Source organism: Schistocerca americana, chromosome 8, assembly GCF_021461395.2.
Source record: "Schistocerca americana isolate TAMUIC-IGC-003095 chromosome 8, iqSchAmer2.1, whole genome shotgun sequence".
In the NCBI taxonomy this organism is placed as follows: Eukaryota; Metazoa; Arthropoda; class Insecta; order Orthoptera; family Acrididae; genus Schistocerca; species Schistocerca americana.
In genome coordinates this window covers 516,070,600-516,092,353 of record NC_060126.1, presented here as the reverse complement: position 1 = coordinate 516,092,353, position 21,754 = coordinate 516,070,600, and the positions used below count along the sequence as shown (strand labels likewise).

Sequence of the window (21,754 nt, the reverse complement as noted above, 5' to 3'; positions counted from 1 at the left end):
CCCGGTAGAGAGCTCAGTTTGTCGGAAGTTTTGTAGAAACAAAATTCTCATACATGTAGCAGCAACTGCCGGAAGTAAAACTCTGTGGTAGCGCATGCGGCCTTGAGATTACTAAACCTGAGCCATTTTCCAAGGAGTGATTGTTTGCCTCTTTAAATTAAAAGTATTCTCTCATTCATGTCAGAGCCACAGTCAGCTCTTTTATTACGGAAACAACTAGCAGGTAAAGGAAGATAAATTTCTGTATTCCTTATAGTCAGGAAATCTTTATTATTGTCATAGCAAAACCTCTACTTATTTGTGTTGTAGATCGGAGATGTTGCCAGACGAACCAAATCTATATTTTGACACTCTAACAGCTGACACATCATTAGATTTTCTATAACTCTAAGATATCTAAATGTGTTAATGACGAAGTATGGTGTATCAAAAGTATTGGATTTGAAATTAGTTTTGTTGTTAACCTAGAGGTAGACTTATTTGCAAGTCGGTATTATTGTTAGAACACGACAACGACATACATTTAGGAACTTATTTTAGTCTCGGGCCGTGCATAAAACCTATATTAAGCGTATGTGAGCCGAATTAAATTATGTTAGCAGGAAATGTTAAATCGATCGACTAGTGTTTGACGTACCTAACCTCAAATAGTGGTACTATTTTGGGCTTTCTTTGATAGTAAAAAGTTTTACGTAGCACCAAAATAGTTTTATTAGCCATTTTAATAAGGACCTGTTATAAAAACTTGTTAGCTAACTGAAATTTTTATTAGTTTAGTTAGGGACAGCCACCTCGAACGACAGTTTATACTATATTTCCTTTTTTTTCCTGTAGAACTTAATAAGAACCCTGTTGAAGGGTTTTCCGCTGGCCTGATTGACGACAATGACATATACAGATGGGAAGTCCTCATCATTGGACCTCCAGACACCTTATAGTAAGTATTATTAGACTGTCATTAATTTAAGTACATGCTTACAATGTATGTTAAATGTTATTTCTCCATATAGTCTGTAACCATTGAAAATAAAAGTGCATGTGTATTATATGGGTGTGTAAATGTATGAAATGTTTAGTATGCAAGGACATTAATACATTGTTGAGTTTGATAGCACTAGTGCTTAGAAAGTAAAGATTGTATTTTGGAGAATGCAAATTTATAGTGTTTACGGTATTTCAGTAAAATGGGAGAAAATTGTTGATTGAAGGATGGGATGCATTTTAATTATCTACCGTATTGTGTCCAGGGGTGGTTGTCAAAATTATCGGATTATATTAGTTTTAATCTCAAAGCAGATTTCTAAAAACAATTATGAAGAAGTCTTGCTGCTGCCAGTAAGTTGTTTTGGGAAATGGGTAGCAGTGAACAAAATAATGGAGTTACTTGTTTTTATTATTCCACTTCCTTCAAAATCAAATAAACTAAATTCAATAAATCCATAAATATCTTTGTATGCAGCATGACAGTTTAGAAGTAAACATTAGTGTTGCAACATTCCACATATGAAAGAAAGATGACATTCGACTTTTATTTTCTGTACAGGGTATTATTTCACACATTCACATTAAATTTCACTGGTTTTCTTACTAATAATATTTCTGTCTGTGCTTTGAGTATGTAATACTTGGTAATCAATGCCAAATGTGCATGTACAACTGCAAGACAAAAACAGAAAAGCATATAGCCACTAATGACAAACTTTTAATTGACAAAACATGTTATAGAGCAAATCTTGGTTTGCAGATTTTTAAACTGAAAGGCAGCAATGGGCACACACGCGTGCCTTTTTGTGACCATTGTTAAAGAACCAAAAGAATACCCAATCTGTTTTTGTGCTTAGGCATGTAGCAGTTGTTTTGAAATTTATTTTGATGTTGTGTAAGTAATTAACATTTCATGTCCAAAACTTAGAAGCTGTGAGTCTTAATTACCTAGTTTTCTGCATGTTACAATTGTAAGAACATAAGTTAATCTGCAACATTTAAGACTTCACAATTTTTTAACCCTTTTGACACCTTTTGAACTTTGAATTTTATCTTTTGTGTCTCTCTTTCTGTTGTCAGTCTATGTACATTCCTTAAGTTAATAGTGTTTCCTAGATGTACATAATGTATTAGAATGTGTGTGTGTGTGTGTGTGTGTGTGTGTGTGTGTGTGTCACTGTCCAACAGTACGTGCTTTTGTTATTGGATAGTGCACTTTTGCAGTAGACAAGTCATTGGACTAGAATATTTTCTTTATCCTCGGTTAATATAGTGGAAGGACCAAACTCGACACACATTGGAACTTATGTCACTTACTTTGTAATTCAGTCACTCTTGCCACAAATCCCTGGGTGCAGTAGCCTTTACTTGTTTAGAAGCGTCTGTAAAAGCCATTTGTTCAGACTTGTAACTTGTCTTGGGCCCAAACCTGGAACAAAATATGCTTGTGCCATTGACAGTCGTTTGTTCCCAGTGATACACCCAGTCAGCGATTGGATGTAGATTCACAGAAATGAAACTTCAAGAGTAATTCATAACATTCTCTTGAAGTAAAGGTAACAACTCACTGAATGGTAGTGGTGTTGAATAGTGGAAAGGTTTTTAAATATGTGAAAACTGTCTTTAGGACAATTTATTTTTTGAGTGAGAAACCACAAGGACTTAATATTACCAAACTTATAAATTAGTCAGTTTGCATTGGTATGTTTTGAACTTGATTGGTACCCTCATTTTATTTTTATATTAAGAGGTGTCAGACTAGATTATCATAGAAAATGGCCTTACGCGCCCCTCCTTGAAATTTAAGTTCGGGTTGATCTTATTTTTAACATTTCACTTAACTTCCTACAATACCATGGATCAGTGCAATATAATACTAAAATTATAGAGTTTAACTTTCTAATGTACAGAAAACTTTGTCAATAAAGAACCTTACCTTAACACTTGCCTTTATGAAAATAGTGAAAATTGCTCTAGACACACGTAAGTTTCTTTTCCCACCAAACAGCATTGTTTTCAGGACCTTCTAACGTACAGTTTTGCCATGCAGTATTAATGAAATTTCCTGTACTAGAAAGAATGGTTTTACTTTCCTTGTTCTTTAACAAAACAAGTGTCAGGCTGGAGTACTCCCAAAGAATGGTGCTGCTATCTTAGTTTGAGTTATTGTTCTGCCTCCCTCCTGTCTCTCCAGGATACTCTTCATTCCTAGTTAGTTAAGAAAAGTTTGAGGTAAATTAAATGCAAGTATTTATTCTGCTTTCAAATGTGAAACAGTACTGATAACTATTCAGCACAGGCTTCATCATCCAGTTGTCTTGCAGCTTCATCAAACAGATGAAAAAATGATTTAATCGATATGATAAGCTTGATCATGTGCTGTGTAGAACTTGTTCAGTCTATAGGTAGATTGGTATTGTCTTAATGAAAGCTAAAACACAGTGTGAGCAGCCCTGTAGTAACATTTAAATACTAAAAATGTTAATATAATGCTCCTCATGACCACATATTTGTACTTAAATGGCATAAAACAAAACAAAGATAAAACTTTTATTCAACAGGGCGCACTTAACAGGTTCTCTCTGTGGTCATTTATCTGCTGATCTTCTAAAAGCTACTAGCGAACCCAGCTATGGTTTGCCATTGTTAAATTCGTATGGGAGTCAGGTATATATCCTAATCTTGTTGGCCCCATTCTCTCTGCTGTATCCTTCCTCTCCCCTGTCACTATATCCTCCTTCCCCACTTCCTCTCTGCCTGCCTTGTCCTTCCCTTCTCTCTCTCTCTCTCTCTCTCTCTCTCTCTCTCTCTCTCTCTCTCTCTCTCTCTCTCTCTCTCCCCCCCCCCCTGCCTCATCCTTCCCCCTTAAAAAAAAGTTGCCTATACCCATCCCAATGCTCAATAGAGTATTGTGTAAATATTTGAAGCAAATTGGTCTGAAACTACTTATCAGGGTTTTTGGTACCAACATTAAATGACAGTCTCTTTATATGATAGATCACATAATAATTCATATATGTAAGTGTTTAAATTTCATTTAGATACCCTATAAGACAGTGTCAGTAACACTGTAGTTTGCACTGAATAATTTCTAATAGCATCAATCAAAATAAACATACCTTGTCAGTGAATTATGTATCGTGTTGATTTTATGGTGTAATATCAGTGAATGATGCCTTTGACAAAAATGTGGAGTGGCGTGATATCAATATGTGCAACATGGCACTAACCTCAACTTTTGCAGACTTGAAGCACCTGTGTGGTGTAAGACCACTTACATATTCAGATACAAGATATTGAGAGGAAGTGTGACATGAAATTAACTAGCAGTAATTAATCACATTAATGTAAATTACTATTAGGGTAACAATGATCGGTTTGTGAAATTTTATTCAATGATTATTAATGAAATAATTTTACTGGTTCAATCTGAAACACACTCAAATGTAACACAGTATCAACATTGAATTGGAGAGAAGTGGCTTCTCTTTATGAAACATGAGAGGGTAGGACACTACTGGGAGACAAGCCACCAGCATATCACAAAGATTTCTCAAGTTGCTGTTTATTTTTGATGTGTGTCCCAAGGAACAAACATTGTATATCTGCTACAATCAATAAAGCTTTACTTGACCCCAACTTCAGTGTTGTTGCAGGGATTACATATTTAAAAAATCATTGATGGCACCCATTACGATAGCCTGAGCAAAGATGTGTGCTGGAACAAATCTGCATCCAGCCTCTTTTGAGGTCAATAAGTCGTCTCCTGCCATCTGCAGGATACAGTGATCAATCATGTGTACAGTTCCTTGTCTATTTCAGGTGTGTCGGCATTCCATGCTCTTACTTGCTATTGCAAAAGGAACCAATGGGCCTGTGTTGGTGGTTCAGTCTGTAACATTAGCATTGACAGTCATGTCTACAAACTGCTGTGAATTCTACACACAGCTAGTGTAGTACAAGCAGTGATAAATTTTCCACATCGTGTGACAGTGTCACAGTGGTGTCAGATAAATTGGAGTTGTTCATGAGGGGTGGATGTGTTTACCTAGATTGTTCAAGTGGCCCATAATTGATTTACTGAAGTGTTTAAGAATATGACACTGTTCTGCAGGTGTTCAGTCCAACTTTTAATGTCACTACACTGAGGTTGGTTAACCATTAAAGCAAGTGATCGTTTATCTAAGAATTTCGAAAGTATCTCTGTTCCAATGCCGCCAGATCGAAATGGGGAAACTTATATTACTTCATGGATACTGTGTGCGTGGGGGGTACTTCACCGCACCATGATGCAGAACACCTTTGTAGTCTCTGCCACTAGTTGGCTGACCATCTCTGTGAAGCTTGTGCTCACCTGTAACAAAACATGCTGCTCTTCTTTGAATCATATATTTCCTCTTATCAATCCTGTCTGGTAAGGATCTGATTGATGAACAGTATTCAGACATTGCTCAAAAAAGTGCTAATTCCTTTTTTGGACTAAATTTCTGGTGGTTTTTTCCAGTGAACCTGTCTGACGTCTGCCTTACTCGAATTAATTTTGTGTGGTTGCTTAACTTCAAATCAGTTTGTAAACATACTCCACGATGTTTACTGGAAGTAAATGCTTCCAGTGATTGTTCTGTTCTCATGTAATTATACAATAAAAGATGTTTGTGTGAATGCATGCTTTCCCGGCATATAAAGCTGGTGAAAAGTTCTCAGGCTTCCAGCCAGGTGATGGTGTCCTCAAACTTGGATGACTCAATGAGTGACATACTCGTCATCTTTTGGCGAAGTGCCGAGACTTTGCGGATGCCGGTCCCTTTATATCTGCGGCGTGCCCCCCACAACCTGGCAACAGGAGGCTGGATCCAGAGGAGCTGGCGGGCCGGGTGGAGGGGAAGCGGGTGCGCCATTCGTGTCTGTCAGAACATTCTGGTCGCGTCTCACAAGCTGGGCGGTTCTTGGTGTGTTCACAGCGTATTGGGGCTAATGCTGGATTCCAGGCCATGCTAAGTTGATAACCTTCATCCCTGTCCACAATTGGGAGGCTACTGAGAAAATTGATCATAAATAGTGTTGTCTGACCACCGCAGAAGACGAAAGAGATGCTGGGCTCAGCTAAAGACCCACTCACTCAACACACCTGGTATATATAGCATTGCCTGTGAGTGTGGTGTAAGTACCTTGGACAAAAACAGCACTGCATCTCGAAAAGGTGTGGGGAACACATCAGACAAGTCAGACTTGGACGGACAGAGAAACCTGCTATAGCTGAACATAGTATCAAAGATAACCTCACCTTTGATTTCAATAACACCAGGGTGCTGTGCCGTGTTCAGAGCTATTGAGACAGCGTCATCAACCTACCGCGGCCTGGAATCCTGCAGTACGCCGTGAACGCACCAAGAATTGTCCAGCTCGCAAGGCGCGACCAGAATGGTCTGACACACGAACGGCGAACCTGCTTCCTCCCTCCACGCTGCCTGAAGTCTCCTGAATCCAGCCTCCCGCGGGTGGGTGGTGGCGACACGCTGCAGGTATAAAGGGACTGGGATCCACAGTCTTGGCACTTCGCCAGAAGATGAGTATATCACTCATCAAAACGTCGTTGTTTGAAGACTCTGCCACCTGGCTGGAAACCCGAGAACTCTTCACCAGCTGTATATGCCGGGAAAGCATACATCCACATTTGACACCTCTATGGGGAGGAGATGCTCTGCAGCTTCAATCTGCTGCAGAAAGAACGCAACTGGAAAGCCAAACTTCTCATCTCATTGGCTTTTCTCTAACGTTGCCGAGACAAGAACATCTTGCTATGATTTTCGGAATCAAGACATCCTGTGAAAACGAAGAAAACCGAACATATTTTACGGCAAGCAAGCGTGGCCATTGTCAGGGAATGCATTCACTACACATGGCAAGAATGTATGCACACTGACTGCATGTCACCTGAAGATGGCAGAAGCATTACTGGCACATACTTGGGAGTGGTTTGACTGCAGATCTCATGCCAACAGTGAGGGTCAGAAACAGTGTGCTTCTGCACAACAGATTGGCAAATACGACAGACTTTCTGTAGTTCAGTTGACTCGGGTGACAAATAGCACCAGAGCTATTGTAAATTTGGCAGATAAGGTGCTAGATGCAGTCATAACTTCTGTCCTCATGAAAGTGTTGAACGTTTGCACCTGTACCAAAGACATACCGAAACGGGACATTATCAGCGGCATAGAGGAAGAAATTTGGGGCCTACCCAAGGAGGAAGCTGAGCAGATCCAAAGGGAGACCTGCAGGATCATAGATAAGTCAAGACTCCCAAAACCAACGTTACTGTGCAGGAATTAGAGGCTATCCGCGCACTGAGGGGTGATGCTGACACAATGGTCCTCCCAGCAGGCAAGGGAAATGAGACGGTGCTGATGCGCATGTCGACTACCAGCAGAAAATCTGCTCTCTGCTGCAAGACCCAGCTTAAAAGAAACTCAACAAGGACCCTACCTTGACAATGACCAGAAACACTGTGGCGCTACTGAAGGACTCAGATCTACCAGAGGCAGTGAAGAAACGGCTGTATCCCAGAGTGCCAACAACACCGCGCCTGTATGGATTGCCCAAGATTCACAAAGATGGGGTACCTCTCCGGACGATTCTGGACACTATTAACTCACACAGTTGTGGACTGGCCAAATACCTGGTGACACTGTTAAAACCACTGGTGGGGGCACTGCAGTCACCACATAGAAAACTGCAGATTTTGTGAGAATACTGAAGGACATTCAAATACAGAGAGATGACCCACTCATGAGCTTAGACGTCACCACCTTGTTCACCTCTACAGGACACCTTGGCACTCCTTAATCAGCACATCTAGCCTTAAACAGTGAGTATGTGCTTATGGCTGCCTACTTAAAGTGCAATGGAGAACATTATGAACAAGTGGATGGAGTGGCCAAGGGATCTCCCCTTGCTCCAGGGATTGCAAATCTGTATATGGAATACTTTGAGGAGGTGGCCCTACAAACTGCTCACTGTAAACCCAGGCACTTCTTCTGCTATGTCGACAATACTTTCGTGATTTGGCAGCGTGGCAGGCAGGCAGGCACCGGAGTAGTTTATGGACCCTCTAAACAGCATACATGAGAATATCACCTTCATGATGGAAGTAGAGGAGAATGGCTATATTCCTTCCCTAGACATATTGATTAGGAAGAAGGTGGATGGCTCGCTGGGCCATTAAGCGTATAGAAAGGAGACGCACATAGAACTGTGCCTCCATGCAACCAGCTGCCACCATCTGGCTTAACCCTTTCGTGAGCTGTGGGAAACATGCTTCCCACTACAACAAACTTGCTCCTAGTCCTGTGGGATTCACAGTTCCCACCTCTGTACGGTGCTACCACCTAGTGAACAGTGTAGGGTACTACTTCCAATCGGAAGTTCCTGCCGTTTTTGCTGTGCTTTAGCGCAGAGGCATTGTATAGCTGAGTGTTGCTCTGTAGAGGAGCCTTTCAGTGCTGTTTGCGTGACATTGGTAAATACTTTTGATTTATCCAAATTTATGAAGGAAAACGTAAGATTGGAACGAGGAGAATTCCAGTTTGAAACAAAAGGAGCCATTTCTGCAGTAAAATAGATTGATAACTGTCCAGTCACTTTCCTGTCCTCAATTCATGACCCATGAGAAACAGCCACAGTGAAAAGGAAAAACAAGGATGGTACTAGTACAGAGATTTCGTGTCCTGAAGTTGTGGCAGAATACAACAAAATAATGGGTAGTGTCAATAAGTTTGATCAATTACAAGAAAGGTATGCTATTGGCAGACATTCTGTACAATGGTGGCACAGAATATTTTATTTCCTGGTGGATGTTGCTGCAGTGAACAGTTTTATGCTGTGGAAAATAAGTAAAAGAGAAAGTGGACAGCATGGTCAGCTCACATACAGGATCCATCTAGCCAGACAATTGATTGCTGGCTTCTCATCCCAAAAAGGCATGGACAAAAACCTGTCTTTCTGGCAAAAAGGGGTAAAGTAGCTGAAGATTTTCTTCATGTGGCTGTAGATGAGCATCAACCCATTTTAGGAGAAAGCTACTGGACGTGCTGTCATTGTAGTACCAAAGCTGCGGAAAAGAGCACTCGCTATGTTTGTACATATTGTCAAATACCACTTTGCATAGACCCATGTTTCAGAAAATTTCATGGCAAGTACTTGTGAACAATCATTGTAACGAGAGAAGTAAATTTATCAAATGACATATATTGAAAAAGTTGTTTTTGTCATTTAACTCCAAGGCAGGGCAGAGGGAAGAATACTTCCCACCTTGTTGTGTGACCTCACTTTCACAGTTGGAGCAAATTTGATATTCTGTATGATAGGTATATTTATCTGTTAACTACTATCTGCTCTCCATTCATTAAAAAAACTACTCGATAATTTTGCCCGCGAAAGGGTTAACGCCAGTCAGTACTGACCACCTTTGTACATAGGGCTTGTCATTTGCGACAAAGAAAGCCTCTCAGACAAATTACACCACCTAAGAGAGGTATTTCGTAAAAATGGGTGTCGATGACGACGACGTGCCTTCCTGGGTATATTGGGGCCCCCTGTCAGTCAAAAGCGGGAGGCTGCTGAGAAAATCGAAAGTAAATACTGTCTTCTGACCACCACCGAAGACAAAAGAGCTATTGGGCTCAGCTAAAGACCCTCTCAAACTCAACACACCTGGCATATATAGCATTGCCTGTGAGAGTGGTGTACAGTACATTGGACAAACGCAGCACTGCATCTCGAAAAGGTGTGGGGAACACATCAGACGCGTCCAACTTGGACAGACAGAACAACCTGTTATCGCTGAACATAGTATCAAAGAAAACACACCTTTGATTTAGAGAACACCAGGGTGCTGTGCCGAGCCGGGAGCTGTTGGGGCGGCAGCATAAGTAAAGAATCGATAGAAATATGGGTCTACGAGAATCTTGTGAATAGGGACGAAGGTTATCAACTTAGCATGGCCTGGAATCTCGAAATACGCCATGAACACACAAAGAACCGTCCAGCTCGCGAGATGTGACTGGAATGCTGTGACGGAGACACGCACGGCGCACCCACTTCCCCCTCCACCCTGCCCGCCAACCCCACTGGATACAGCCTCCCGCGGCCAGGTCTTGGGGGTGCGCCGCAGGTATAAAGGGACTGGTATCGGCAAAGTCTCGGTACTTCGCCAGAAGATGAGTATGTTACTTGTCGAAATGTCACAGTTTGAAGACATTGCCACCTGGCTGGAATCACCAGATCTTTCTATGTATTTGCAATATAATACATTTATGTCAGAAGTCGGTTGCTGTCACTCCCTACACAAGTGTCGATTCTCAGTGAGTCTCTCTGCATTTTGCTACAATTTTCCAGTGTTGACTTCTCTGTACACAGCAGCATTGTCTGTGAAAAGCCTCATGGAACTTTTGATGTTATCTAGATGTTAATTTAGGAATATTGGGATAAGCAGTGGTCTGTAAAACTCTTGGGCAACTAGAATTCAACTTCCTCTGAAGAATTTTCTCTGTTGAGAATAACATGGTTTCACAGAATTAGATATTTACACTGGCCTAATAATGAAATGATTTTGGAGAATTTTCAGATAAGATTCCTAGTCCACTTGGACTAAAATACCAAGATTATAGTTGTGGTGCACACAATTTGCAGTTGTACTGACAACTCGATTAGCTACATAATTCTGCAGCCTATCGGCTGATGCAAATATTTCCAGTGGTTGTTGAATTCAGCCTGCTTGACTCACTTTGCTTAGTAATTTTGTCAGAACATTCTTGATATGATAAAATGTATTGCGATTACTGTGACATTGAAATTACCTTGAACATGACAATACATATAGATGTCACAGCATACTAAAATTTATCTGCACATATTTATTTTTAAATGAATTAAGCAGAACAAAAAATAACTTTCAAACCACTGAAACTTGCTATGAAAGATACTGTTGAAACAACACTGAAATACTGCACACCAAGTGACAAACTCCTCACAATAATATAGAATCGAAAGCAAATTATTTCAGTGTTCGGACTGTTTACTGTCAGCATTAAAATGAGATACCTTCAAAGAAAAGAATACTAGGCTTGTGGCCTGTTGCTACGCAATTGGCTGTTGAGATGAGTAAATCTTCCAAAGGAACAAAATTTTATTTAGTTCTCCTAGCCCTTCTCTGTGGCTTCACTCAAGTACACATTATAAATATTACACACATCTCCTCCCCCTGTGTCCACTTCTACCTCCCATTTCTATCCGTCCATCTCCTCCTCCCAGCTCACTTGCATATACACACACGGTTCATGTTTGGTATTCAGTTTTGCCTGAAGGAATATTTTAATAGGCAACCTATCCCCAGTTATTGTGTTCTATGTCTACATCTATACTCCGCAAACCACCATGAGGTGCAAAGGTATACCCCATTGTACCATTTATTAGTGTTCCTTCCTGTTTCGTTCACGTGTGGAGCATGGGAAGGATAATTGTTTAAAAGCCCCTGAGCATGCAGCAGTTATTCTAATCTTATCCTCACAATCCCTGAGTGAGTGATATGGAGGGGGTTGTAGTATATTCCTAGTCATAATTAAAAGCTAGTTCTTGAAACTTCCCGAGTTTTCATCGGTATAGTTTACGTCTATCTTAAACTATCTTTCAGTTCAGTTCCTTCAGGATCTCTGTGACACTCTCCCATGGGTTAAACAAACCTGCGACTGTTCGTGCTGCTGCCACCCTTTATGTACGTTAAATATCCCCTGTTAGTCCTATCAGGTATGGGTCCCACAAGCTTGAGCAATATTCTAGAACTGGACAAGAGTGTTGTGTAAGCAATGTCCTGTGTAACTAATTACCTCCCCAGAATTCTACCAATAAACTGAAGTCTGCCACCTGCTTTACCCATAACCGAATCTATGTGATGATTCCATCTCATATCGCTACAAAGTTTTCCACCCAGGTATTTGTATGAGTTTGCTGATTCCAACATTGACTCATTGGTACTACAGTCATAGGATACTAAGTTTCTTTCGTTTGGTGAAGTGCAAAATTTTACATTTTTAAATAATTAGAGGAAGTTGCCAATTTGTGCACCACATTCTCTCAGTAATGAGTTTACCACATGCAGTCTACTCTAATACACAGCACTGTTACAGGGAAATTGCTGTTATCACTATTCACTGGGGTTTAAAATTGAAAATTACTAGTCACTCTAAAGTGCCAATCTTAGTCTCAGGATACTGGCATTGTCACATCAGTCTCGTGATGTTGATTGTCAGGAACAGTGATCCAAAACTGCTATGTCTGGTTTTCAACAACTTATTAATAGTGTGCAGTGACACACTGTTATTAGTTTCCTTCTCTGCCTATTGCAACCCACGAGTGTCAAAGGCACTTGAGTACTGCTTGGTGTTTAAGCCCACTCTGGCTCGAACCTCCTGCTAATGACATTTCCAGTGGCCAAATTCCTTCTCTGTGGCCAGTGTATGGACATGTACAAGCAAAGTCATTGTGAGGAAGATGTGTGTAAGCTTAAAATTCTCTTTATCCCACCATACCCCAGTGATTACACATATCAACACATTTTGGTCACTGCGTGTAGAAATTATGGGCATTTTCTGATTGTTATTTCACGATACATTATTTCTGAGCAGTGAAAAGATAATTGTTCGATCTTTTAGTACTCCGAAGAGCTGTTGGAGGATGATCCTGCTTCCACAAAGTTCCACATGACTTGAAAAACACATTACAGGTATGATCATTTCCTGAACAACCATTGTTCTAGTGATCTTCCATGATTCTCCTGATCGCAAAAGTTTGTTGTAAAGTAGGGGACAGAGCGACTCGACTTCGGTAGCTGCTTGAAGAGTTTGGTTCTGAAATTGATGAAGATGGTTTTAAAATTGGCAAAAGTATTTCTGAAATGCCTTTGTCATGCAATAGGATTTCCGGGACTATTCTAAGATATTAGGTTGCCTTAATTCTGCAGTTGTGGGTGCTGACAGACCCTTGGAGGGTGAAATGGGCTTCGTTGGTCGACAACGTTAGGCAACCAGCTGTTTGATTCTCTCATTTTTGAAATACTCACACTGTAAATGCTCTCCATGCCACAAAATTGGTGGGTAACAGTTCATGACACTGGATTTTGTACGCATAGCATTGGAGCATACATCTTAGTGCTCTCCAAACAGCAATGTACAGAATGCTGGTGTGATATGATACTTGACAGTCGCTGACTTCACCATGTGGAGACGAACCCGCTTGTCTCAATTTCTTTTTGAACTGTCAAAATAGTAGTTAACACTTGTCTGATTGCCCACTATGGGGCCAGTCGTCTAATCAATCTATGTCTTTAAACTTCCTGATCACTTTCTTCACAGCAATATTTATCACAGTACCTTCACTGAATCGAATGCCCTTCTTATGGTGATAGGGTCATAAAGCTTCGCCTTTTCTGTTAAGTGACCATGCTGTGATTACTGGCGCATCTCTGATAGCTCGTGCGTTCATATATTAGCTTAAAGAGTTCAAAGCATCTTTTCATTGAAGTATTAGGCTGACAGGCAGGCTTGATTCGTCATATGCAGCAGTATGTTTTTTGTGGTTGTAGCAAATACACAGCATAGACAGTAAAATTATGCAGATTCTTCATTTTGCTATGTGATCAAATTATTCTGATACGAAGGGAGGAATTTGTATTAAAAAAGGAAAAGAGCTACCTGGCTTTGATGTTTGCCAGAAAACAATACATTTTATGTACTTGAAACTGGTTCAGCTGTGTCAGAAGTGTGCTCCAGAAAGGAATTCGTTACCCTGTGTGAAACGTTTGTAAATGATTTATTGTAATTGCACTCAGAGCACAGGCGAACTGGAGACTGTGGCTGTACTACTGATCCTACACCATTTCTCACTAGCTCCAACCAAAATATTCAGCACACTGCCAGGAATCCAGCACAGCAGGCAGTGAGGGGTCACAGACGAAGGGCCCCACCGTAGGTAGTTGGCTTAGGCTGTAATGATGATGCACTCGGCGTGACCTGTGGCAAGCACATCTGTAGCAACAGAAGGGTTAAGCACTTGTTTTATAGTTTAAAATGTATTGCGAATTGTGTAGTTACCGTTATTTAAGCCTAGAGAACATTTTTGTGAGAGGTCAAACGGAAAGTCAAGGTTGGGATATTATGAAAAGGATAGGTAGCTACTCATCATAAAGATGACATGTTCAGTTGCATGCAAGCACAACGAAAAGATTGTTACTACACATTGAGCTTTCAGCCAAAGCCTTTCTCAGAAAAGACACACACACATTTACGCAAGCAAGCATACTTCCTGCGAACATGACTGCTATCTACAGTTGGTCCAGTGTGTTGTTAATGGCCCTGTATCACTTCATTTTCTTTTCAATGAAAATATTTCGAATTTCTATTTATTACGCTGCCACTAAAGTGTCAGATGCATTAAACTAACCACATTTAGGGATGCCTCAAAGACTTAGATCAGTTACTACCTACACTCATTACTAACATATGACAGTTTCTTAACCTAACTTTACACAGCTAAAAAAAAACCAAACATCGGCAATGTGAGGGTGGGTATTCACATATTATCCTTTCTTTGTGTTAATGACAACTTCATTATTATTTACTTTTAAATTGTATTTGTGCAAAATAAAAGTACTCTTATCTAATGCCACTAGGTTGTCAACTGATGATTGTAGTTGGACTTGACTTGATTAATGGTATTTTGCCAATCAAAGATGACAGAACTTCATGGTGATAGCTGATTAAAATTTATGCAGTGCAGTTTTCAGAGTTCAGCTTGATCGGAGGTGACTTTCTGTGTCAATCTAAGATCAAATGCTGTACACAGTTAGCTCTAAAAGTTGTTTCTGTAGTATGGAGAAAAATCCTTCATTTAACAGGAACTGCTGTCCCAACTTCTGGTGAGTTATTTTGGTGACCACATATCTCTTAAAATATTGTGTGGGTAACAGTGGTTCACATTTTGATGTAATATGTGAATATGGTCTTTTGATCCCCACACTTTATAAATAGGTTAACTGTCGTCTTGTGTCCTTCAGCATATATTGCAGGTACTTCATTGCAATTATGTGAGCTTGTTGCAGTTAGAAATCGTCAATTTATGCATGCAAATCCTGGCTCAGGCATTTACAACTTTGCTGTGCATTTCTTACATCTTAGGACTGTGCCAGGTATTTCTGCCAGATTCAGTGAATTCATCTGCAGATATTTTTTATGGAGCGATGAGTTGCTATTATGAAAAATAGATTTCATAGTTGATTTTCATACAGCTGCTCAGTATCTTCTAGCCCCATTTCGTTCAGGATGGTCATTTTTCAACAACTGTGGCTGCCATACTTCATTCAAATTTCCTGAGTTTCCCTCTGGATATCTTTCGGGTTTATTTTTTGCCCAGTTAAGTAGCTTGTCACAAGCCTTTGGTAAGCTCACCCTGTTCCCCTGCGGGTCTGGGGCTTACAATAGGCCCGAGGTATTCCTGCCTGTCGTAAGAGGTGACTTCCACATGTTCTAGCCTTTTTGTAATGGTCCCCTGTAGGATTTGACCCCCATTCTTCAAAATTTTCCCGAAGAGTGAGCCAATTGGGGAAGGGCACCTTACAAGGTGCATTGTGTCCACCGTGCATTGAGATCTTTAGCCCACTTTCTCGTTGCATTGCAGTCTTGCCCATTCTCCATCTCTCGAGCGAGGACGCCTTCCTGGGTGCGTTTCCCACCATGCACTGTGTAGTGTCGCTTTCTGCGTCGATGATGACCATGGACTTCTTTGCACCTGATATCCAGCACGGTAGCCAGTCAGTTGGGGTGGGGCCGCCATGTACCCTGTTAGTTGTAGCCCCCGACCACACAGGGTCTGCTGATGCCTGCGCCGTTAACTCCCCACATATGCCAAGGGGTAGATGCCCATCCCCCTGGGGCATCGGGTCTCCCGCCAATAGCCATCCTGTCAGGTGGCCTTTGCTGTGGCTGGGTGGCACCCCTGGGGAGGGCCCCTGGTTGGAGTGTGTGGCATCAGAGTGGATGGCACGTGATGAAGCTTAGTCCATCATCTCTTGCTGGTTGTGAAACACCAGTAGTCTCTAAGTGAAAAAGAGCTCAATTCAACGCACAGAAGTAAGACACAGAAGTAAGACCCCAAATCATTCCCCTCCCTGGCCACACCATGGGAGGAATGTCAGGCTAAGGATGGCAGTGGATCTTATTCAACCTGGTACCTTGTATGTTAAAGAGCTGATGGGGAATCTTTCATGACGATGAAGCCTCAGTTTTTTGTTGAGCATTTAGAGGACAAGTTTGGGGATGTGGAGGGCTTGTCCAAAATGAGATCTGGGTCATTCTTGATCAAAACAGCATCCTTTGCCCAGTCAGGGGAGTTAATCACTTGTGACAAACTGGGGATGTTTGTTACTATCACTCCCCATAAGAGCCTAAATATTGTTCAGGATATTATATTCCACAGGGACTTTCTGTTCCAGTCTGACGATGAGCTGCGCACCAATTTAAAGTGCAGAGGTGTAAATTATGTCCGGCATGTCCACCAGGGTCTGAGGGATAATCAGGTTGCCACTGGCCTTTGAGAGTGATACATTGCCCGAGAAGGTCAAGGTGATGGTCTATCGCTGTGATGTAAAGCCCTATATCCCTTCCCCAATGTGGTGCTTTAAGTGCTGGTAGTTCGGCCATATGTCTTCCCACTGTTTTTCCAGTGTAACATGCAGAGATTGTGGATGCCAATCACATCCCAATATTCCATGTGCCCCGCCTCCCATCTGTGTCAACTGCAGAGAGCACCATTTGCCTTGCCTGCCAGACGGCAGGATTCTCCAGAAAGAAAGGAAAATTGTGGAATAAAAGACCCTGGAGTGACTGGCCTACACTGAGGCTAAGAGAAAATTTGAACGCTTGCATCCCGTGCGTATGACATTGTCTTACACTGCCGCTACAACAGTTCTGGCACCACCAGCTCCGCCAACCCAAGTCACCTCTGAGTCGGAAGACTACACGTGCCCCATTGATGGTGGGGCCATTTCCCTCCCTATTGCTCCTGCACCACCTACTTCGGGAGCAACACCCCTTCCCCAACCATCGAGGACGTCCGTCCCCATTTCTAAGCCGGAGAAGTGTAAGTCTTCTTTGGAAAGACGATGCCCACCAGTGGCTGAAGAGTCCAAAAACAGCTGGTAATAGGGCTTCATGCTCACCCTCAGTCCTGGAGACTGAGCCAGTGAAGTCCTCCCAGCCAGGGAGTCCCAGGGAGCAGTGAGAGAAATCCAAAAAGAAAATGCCTAAGACAAAGGAAATTGCGGTGGCTCCCACACCACCGCTGCCTACATGCTCTGTGTCTGTGGATGGGGTGGAGATCTTGGTGTCTGCTGAGGACCTAGATCTCGCTGGGCCCTCAGACACAATGGATATGGACTGCTCGGGCAAAAAGTCTGTGGCAGCAGGTGACCCTGAGATGTAAACTGCCTCATTGTGTTTTCCATGCCTTCCCAATCTTACAATGATGTCATCCTCCAGTGGAATTGCTGCGGATTTTTCCACAACCTGGCAGAGCTACAGCAGCTGTTCAGCTTGACACCTGCTTTCTGCATTGCCCTCCAGGAAACGGGGTTCCCGGCAATGTGGACCCCTGCCCTCCACGGCTATAAGGAATATTACAGGAACCGTAGCAACTATAATTGATTGGCAGGGGGAGTTTGCATTTATGTCCTAAACTCGGTCTGTAGTGAAACTGTGCCTCTTCAAACCCCTCTTGAAGCTGTGGCTGTCAGGATAAGGGCGACTTGGGAAATACTTGTATGCAATGTATATCTTCCTCCAGATGGTACAGTATCCCTGAATGTATTAAATACACTGATCGATCAACTTCCTAAACCTTTCCTACTTTTGGGAGGTTTTAAAACCCATAACCCTTTCTTGGGTGACACCGTGCTTACTGGCTGATGGAGAGATGTTGAAATGTTATAGTCTCAGTTCGACCTCTGCCTCTTAAATACTGGGGCTGCCATACATTTCAGTGTTGGTCATGGTAGTTACTCGGCGATTGATTTTCAATTTGCAGCCCAGGACTACTTCCATCTATCCACTGTAGAGCACATGATGACCTGTGGTAGTGACCACTTCCCCATCTTCCTGTCACTGCCCCAGTGTCAGGCTCATGGACGCCTGCCCAGATGGGCTTTAAACAAGGCGGACTGGGAAACTTTCACCTCTGGTGTCACCGTTGAATCTCTCCCACATGGTAACATCGATGTTGTGGTTGAGCAGGTGACTACAAAATTTGTTTCTGCAGCAGAAAACTCTATCCCTCACTCTTTAAGGTGCCAGAGGCTAAAAGCAGTTTCGTGGTGGTCGCCGGAAGTCGCTAAAGGAATCAAGGAGTGTCAGATAGCTCTACAGCAGCACAAGTTGCACCCTTCCCTGGAGCACCTCGTAGCCTTTAAACGACTCAGTGCCTGTGTTCGCTACCTTATCAAACGAGTGTTGGGACAGATATGTCTCGACCATTGGTTGCCATGCATCACCTTCCCAAGTCTGGGCAAAGATCAAACGTGTTTTCACGTACCAGACCCCAACAGGTGTCCCTGGTGTTACCATAAATGGCGTGTTAACTACCGACGCAAACACAGTTGCCGAGCACTTTGCTCAAGCCTCTGCTTCAGAGAATTACCCCCCAGCCTTTCGCACACTCAAACAGGGGCTGGAAGGGGACGTCCTCTCATTAACTATACGCCACAGTGAATCCTATAACGCCCAATTTACAGAGTGGGAGCTCCTCAGTACCCTTGCACATTGCCCCGACACAGCTCCTGGGCATGATCGGATCGACAGCCAGATGATTAAACGTTTCTCATCTGACTACAAGCGACATCTCCTCGTCATCTTCAATCGGATATGGTGCGATGGTGTCTTTCCATCGCAATGGCAGGAGAGCACCATCATTCTGGTGCTCAAACCCGATAAAAACCTGCTTGATGTAGATAGCAATCGGCCCATCAGCCTCACCGACGTTCTTTGTAAACTGCTGGAACATAAGGTATGTCTGCGGTTGGGTCCTGGAGTCACGTGGCTTACTGGGTCCACATCAGGGCAGCTTCCGTCAGGGTCGCTCTACCGCTGATAATCTTGTGTCCATCAAGTCTGCCATTCGAGCAGCCTTTTCCAGACAGCAACACATGGTTGCCGTCTTTCTTTACTTACGTAAAGCATACGACACGACCTGGCAGCACCATATCCTTGCTATATTGTATGAGTGGGGCTTCCGGGGCCCACTCCCAATTTTTATCTGGAACTTTGTGTTGCTCTGTACTTTCCGTGTCCAAGTTGGTGCCTCCCATAGTTCCAGTTTTCAGCCCCAAAGTCGTGTGTCATGCACTTCTGTCAGCGTTGTACCATTCATCCGGAACCAGCGCTCTACTTTAATGATAATCCACTCACTGTAGTGGAGACATATCGATTCCTAGGATTGGTTTTCGACACTCAATTCAATGCCCTCCGTTGCCTGAGCAACAAAAAAATTGAGGTGCAGATTGCTCTACGCTGCTGCAGCTCTACAGAGCCCTTGTCCAATCCCAAATTGACTATGGGAGTGTGGTTTGTGGTTTGGCAGCACCTTCAGCATTGCATTTACTCAACCCAGTGCACCACTGTGGGGTTAGAGTCCCTCCATTGCAGATCAGATGTGTGCAACTGCTCGCCAGTTACGCAGCACACATTCGTAGTTATCGGGAGCATCCGAATTACCGTGTCTTCCCGCTCGCAGCAGTCCATCTCCCTTATCGCCAGTGCAGGTCACGGCTAACAATTGCAGTTTGCGTGCGGTCCCTTCTCTCCGAACTGGAGTCCTTCCCTTCACCACCTCTACTTGCGGTCCATTCACGTACGCCTCCATGGTGTACGCCTCAGTCGCAGCTTCGTCTGGACCTTTCACATAGCCCTAAGGATTAAATTAATCCTGCGGCTCTTCGCTGTCACTTCCTCTTGATTCTTGACGTGTTCTGGGGCTCTGAAGTGATTTACACCAACGGCTTGATGGCTGATGCTCGCATTAGCTTTGCCTACGTGTACGGTGCCCATATTGAACAGTATTCCTTACCCGATGGCTGCAGTGTATTCACTGCAGAGTTGGTGGCCATTTCTCGTGCACTTCAGTATCTCCGTTCACGCCCTGGAGAGTCTTTTCTTTTATGTACTGACTCCTTGAGCAGCCTGAAAACTAGTGTTAACCTCGACATCCTCTGGTAGCATCCATCAAAGAGTGTCCATCTATGCCCTGGAATGGTCCAGTCATTCAGTGGTGTTTCCTAGTGGACCCCTGGTCATGTCGGAATCCCAGGAAATGAACTAGCTGACAGGCTGGCTGAACAGGCTACATGGAAAACATTTCTGGAGATGTGCATACCCACAACTGACCTGTGATCGCTATTACACCACAAGGTTTTTCAGCTTTGGGAGACGGAATGGCAAAATCTCAGTATGCACAACAAACTGCGAGCCATTAAGGGGACCACAAACATGTGGAAGTCCTCGATGAGGGTGTCTCACAGGGACTCTGTGGTTTTCTGCAGGCTCCACATTGGCCACGCATGGGCGACCCACGGCTATCTCCTGCACCCTGAAGACCCACCTCAGTGTTGGTGTGGTACCCGATTGACAGTGGCCCACATTCTTCTACTATGTCCTTCTTTGGCTGCCCTGTGACTTCCTCTACGGTTGCCGGACTCGTTATCATTGATTTTAGCAGACAACGCCACGTCGGCTGATTTGGTTTTACGTTTCATCCGTGAGGGTGGGTTTTATCATTCGCTGTGAGTTTTAGCGCCTGTCCTTTGTCCCTAGGTGTCCTCCACTCTAGTGCTTTTAGGGTGAAAGTTTTAATGTGTTGCAGGGTGACTGGCTTTTCCTTTTTGTTTTCATGCTCGGCCAGCCACTGTAATCTGCTTCCTTGTTTTACTCTCTTTAACTGTTTCTTGCATATCTCTGTTGTTCTCTTGTCCTCTCTTGTTCCTTTTAGTGTTTGTTGCCTTTCCTTTGTTCTAGTGGTCTTTCCTTTCTTTCCGTTTTGTGTTACACGTCTGGTCTATTTTATTCTCACACTTGTGGCATTGTTTTATTAGGGACAAGGGACTGATGACCTCGTAGTTTGGTCTTTTTCCCCCTCTTTTAAACAAACCAACCAACCCTACCAGGTCATTTATTTTTTTACCTCTTGTAGCATTTCATTACACCACATTGCCATCACCCCACTTATACCCAGTCTATTACTTGCTCTGTTGATTCATTCATCCCTCCCCCCTGCAGTGGACCCATGGCCCTTCCTTGCCTGTCAGAAAAAGCAACTAAAAAGTCTAAGTAGGTCAAGTTTTTTACCTTTGTCTTGTGAGTATTCTTCAGAGTTTTGAAGGTTTTTGCTTTTCACTTCTTTAATGCTTTTTCCCCTCTCATATTTTGCATTTTAAATTCTGGTCCCCTCTTTGGGTTTGACCTTCACTTTTCCAAATTTTACCGAAGTGCAGGCCATTTGGGGAAGGACTCCTTACTGTGGTGTGTCACCTCTCTATTGTCTGCTGTTACCTTTTGTACCTACCAATCAAGTGGTCTACCTCTGCATCTGAAATAAACTGCAGTAGACAGTCTGTCATGAGGTTGTCATATATCCTCTCAGTAGCAGCCCCCTGACAACGCAGGGATCGCACTGCAGTGCC

The 21,754-nt window shown here is 42.9% G+C and overlaps 1 protein-coding gene across 1 annotated transcript in view; it reads left to right on the top strand.

Moving 5' to 3' along the window:
* Positions 1-32: 32 nt before the first annotated feature.
* Positions 33-21,754, top strand: part of LOC124544666 (ubiquitin-conjugating enzyme E2 G1-like) — a 57,975-nt gene continuing 36,253 nt past the window's right edge. Inside the window, exons 1-2 of the mRNA XM_047123284.1 lie at positions 33-223; positions 835-937. Of these exons, the coding sequence (XP_046979240.1) occupies positions 178-223; positions 835-937 (149 nt within the window). The 5' untranslated portion in view covers positions 33-177. The remainder of the gene's footprint in view (positions 224-834; positions 938-21,754) is intronic.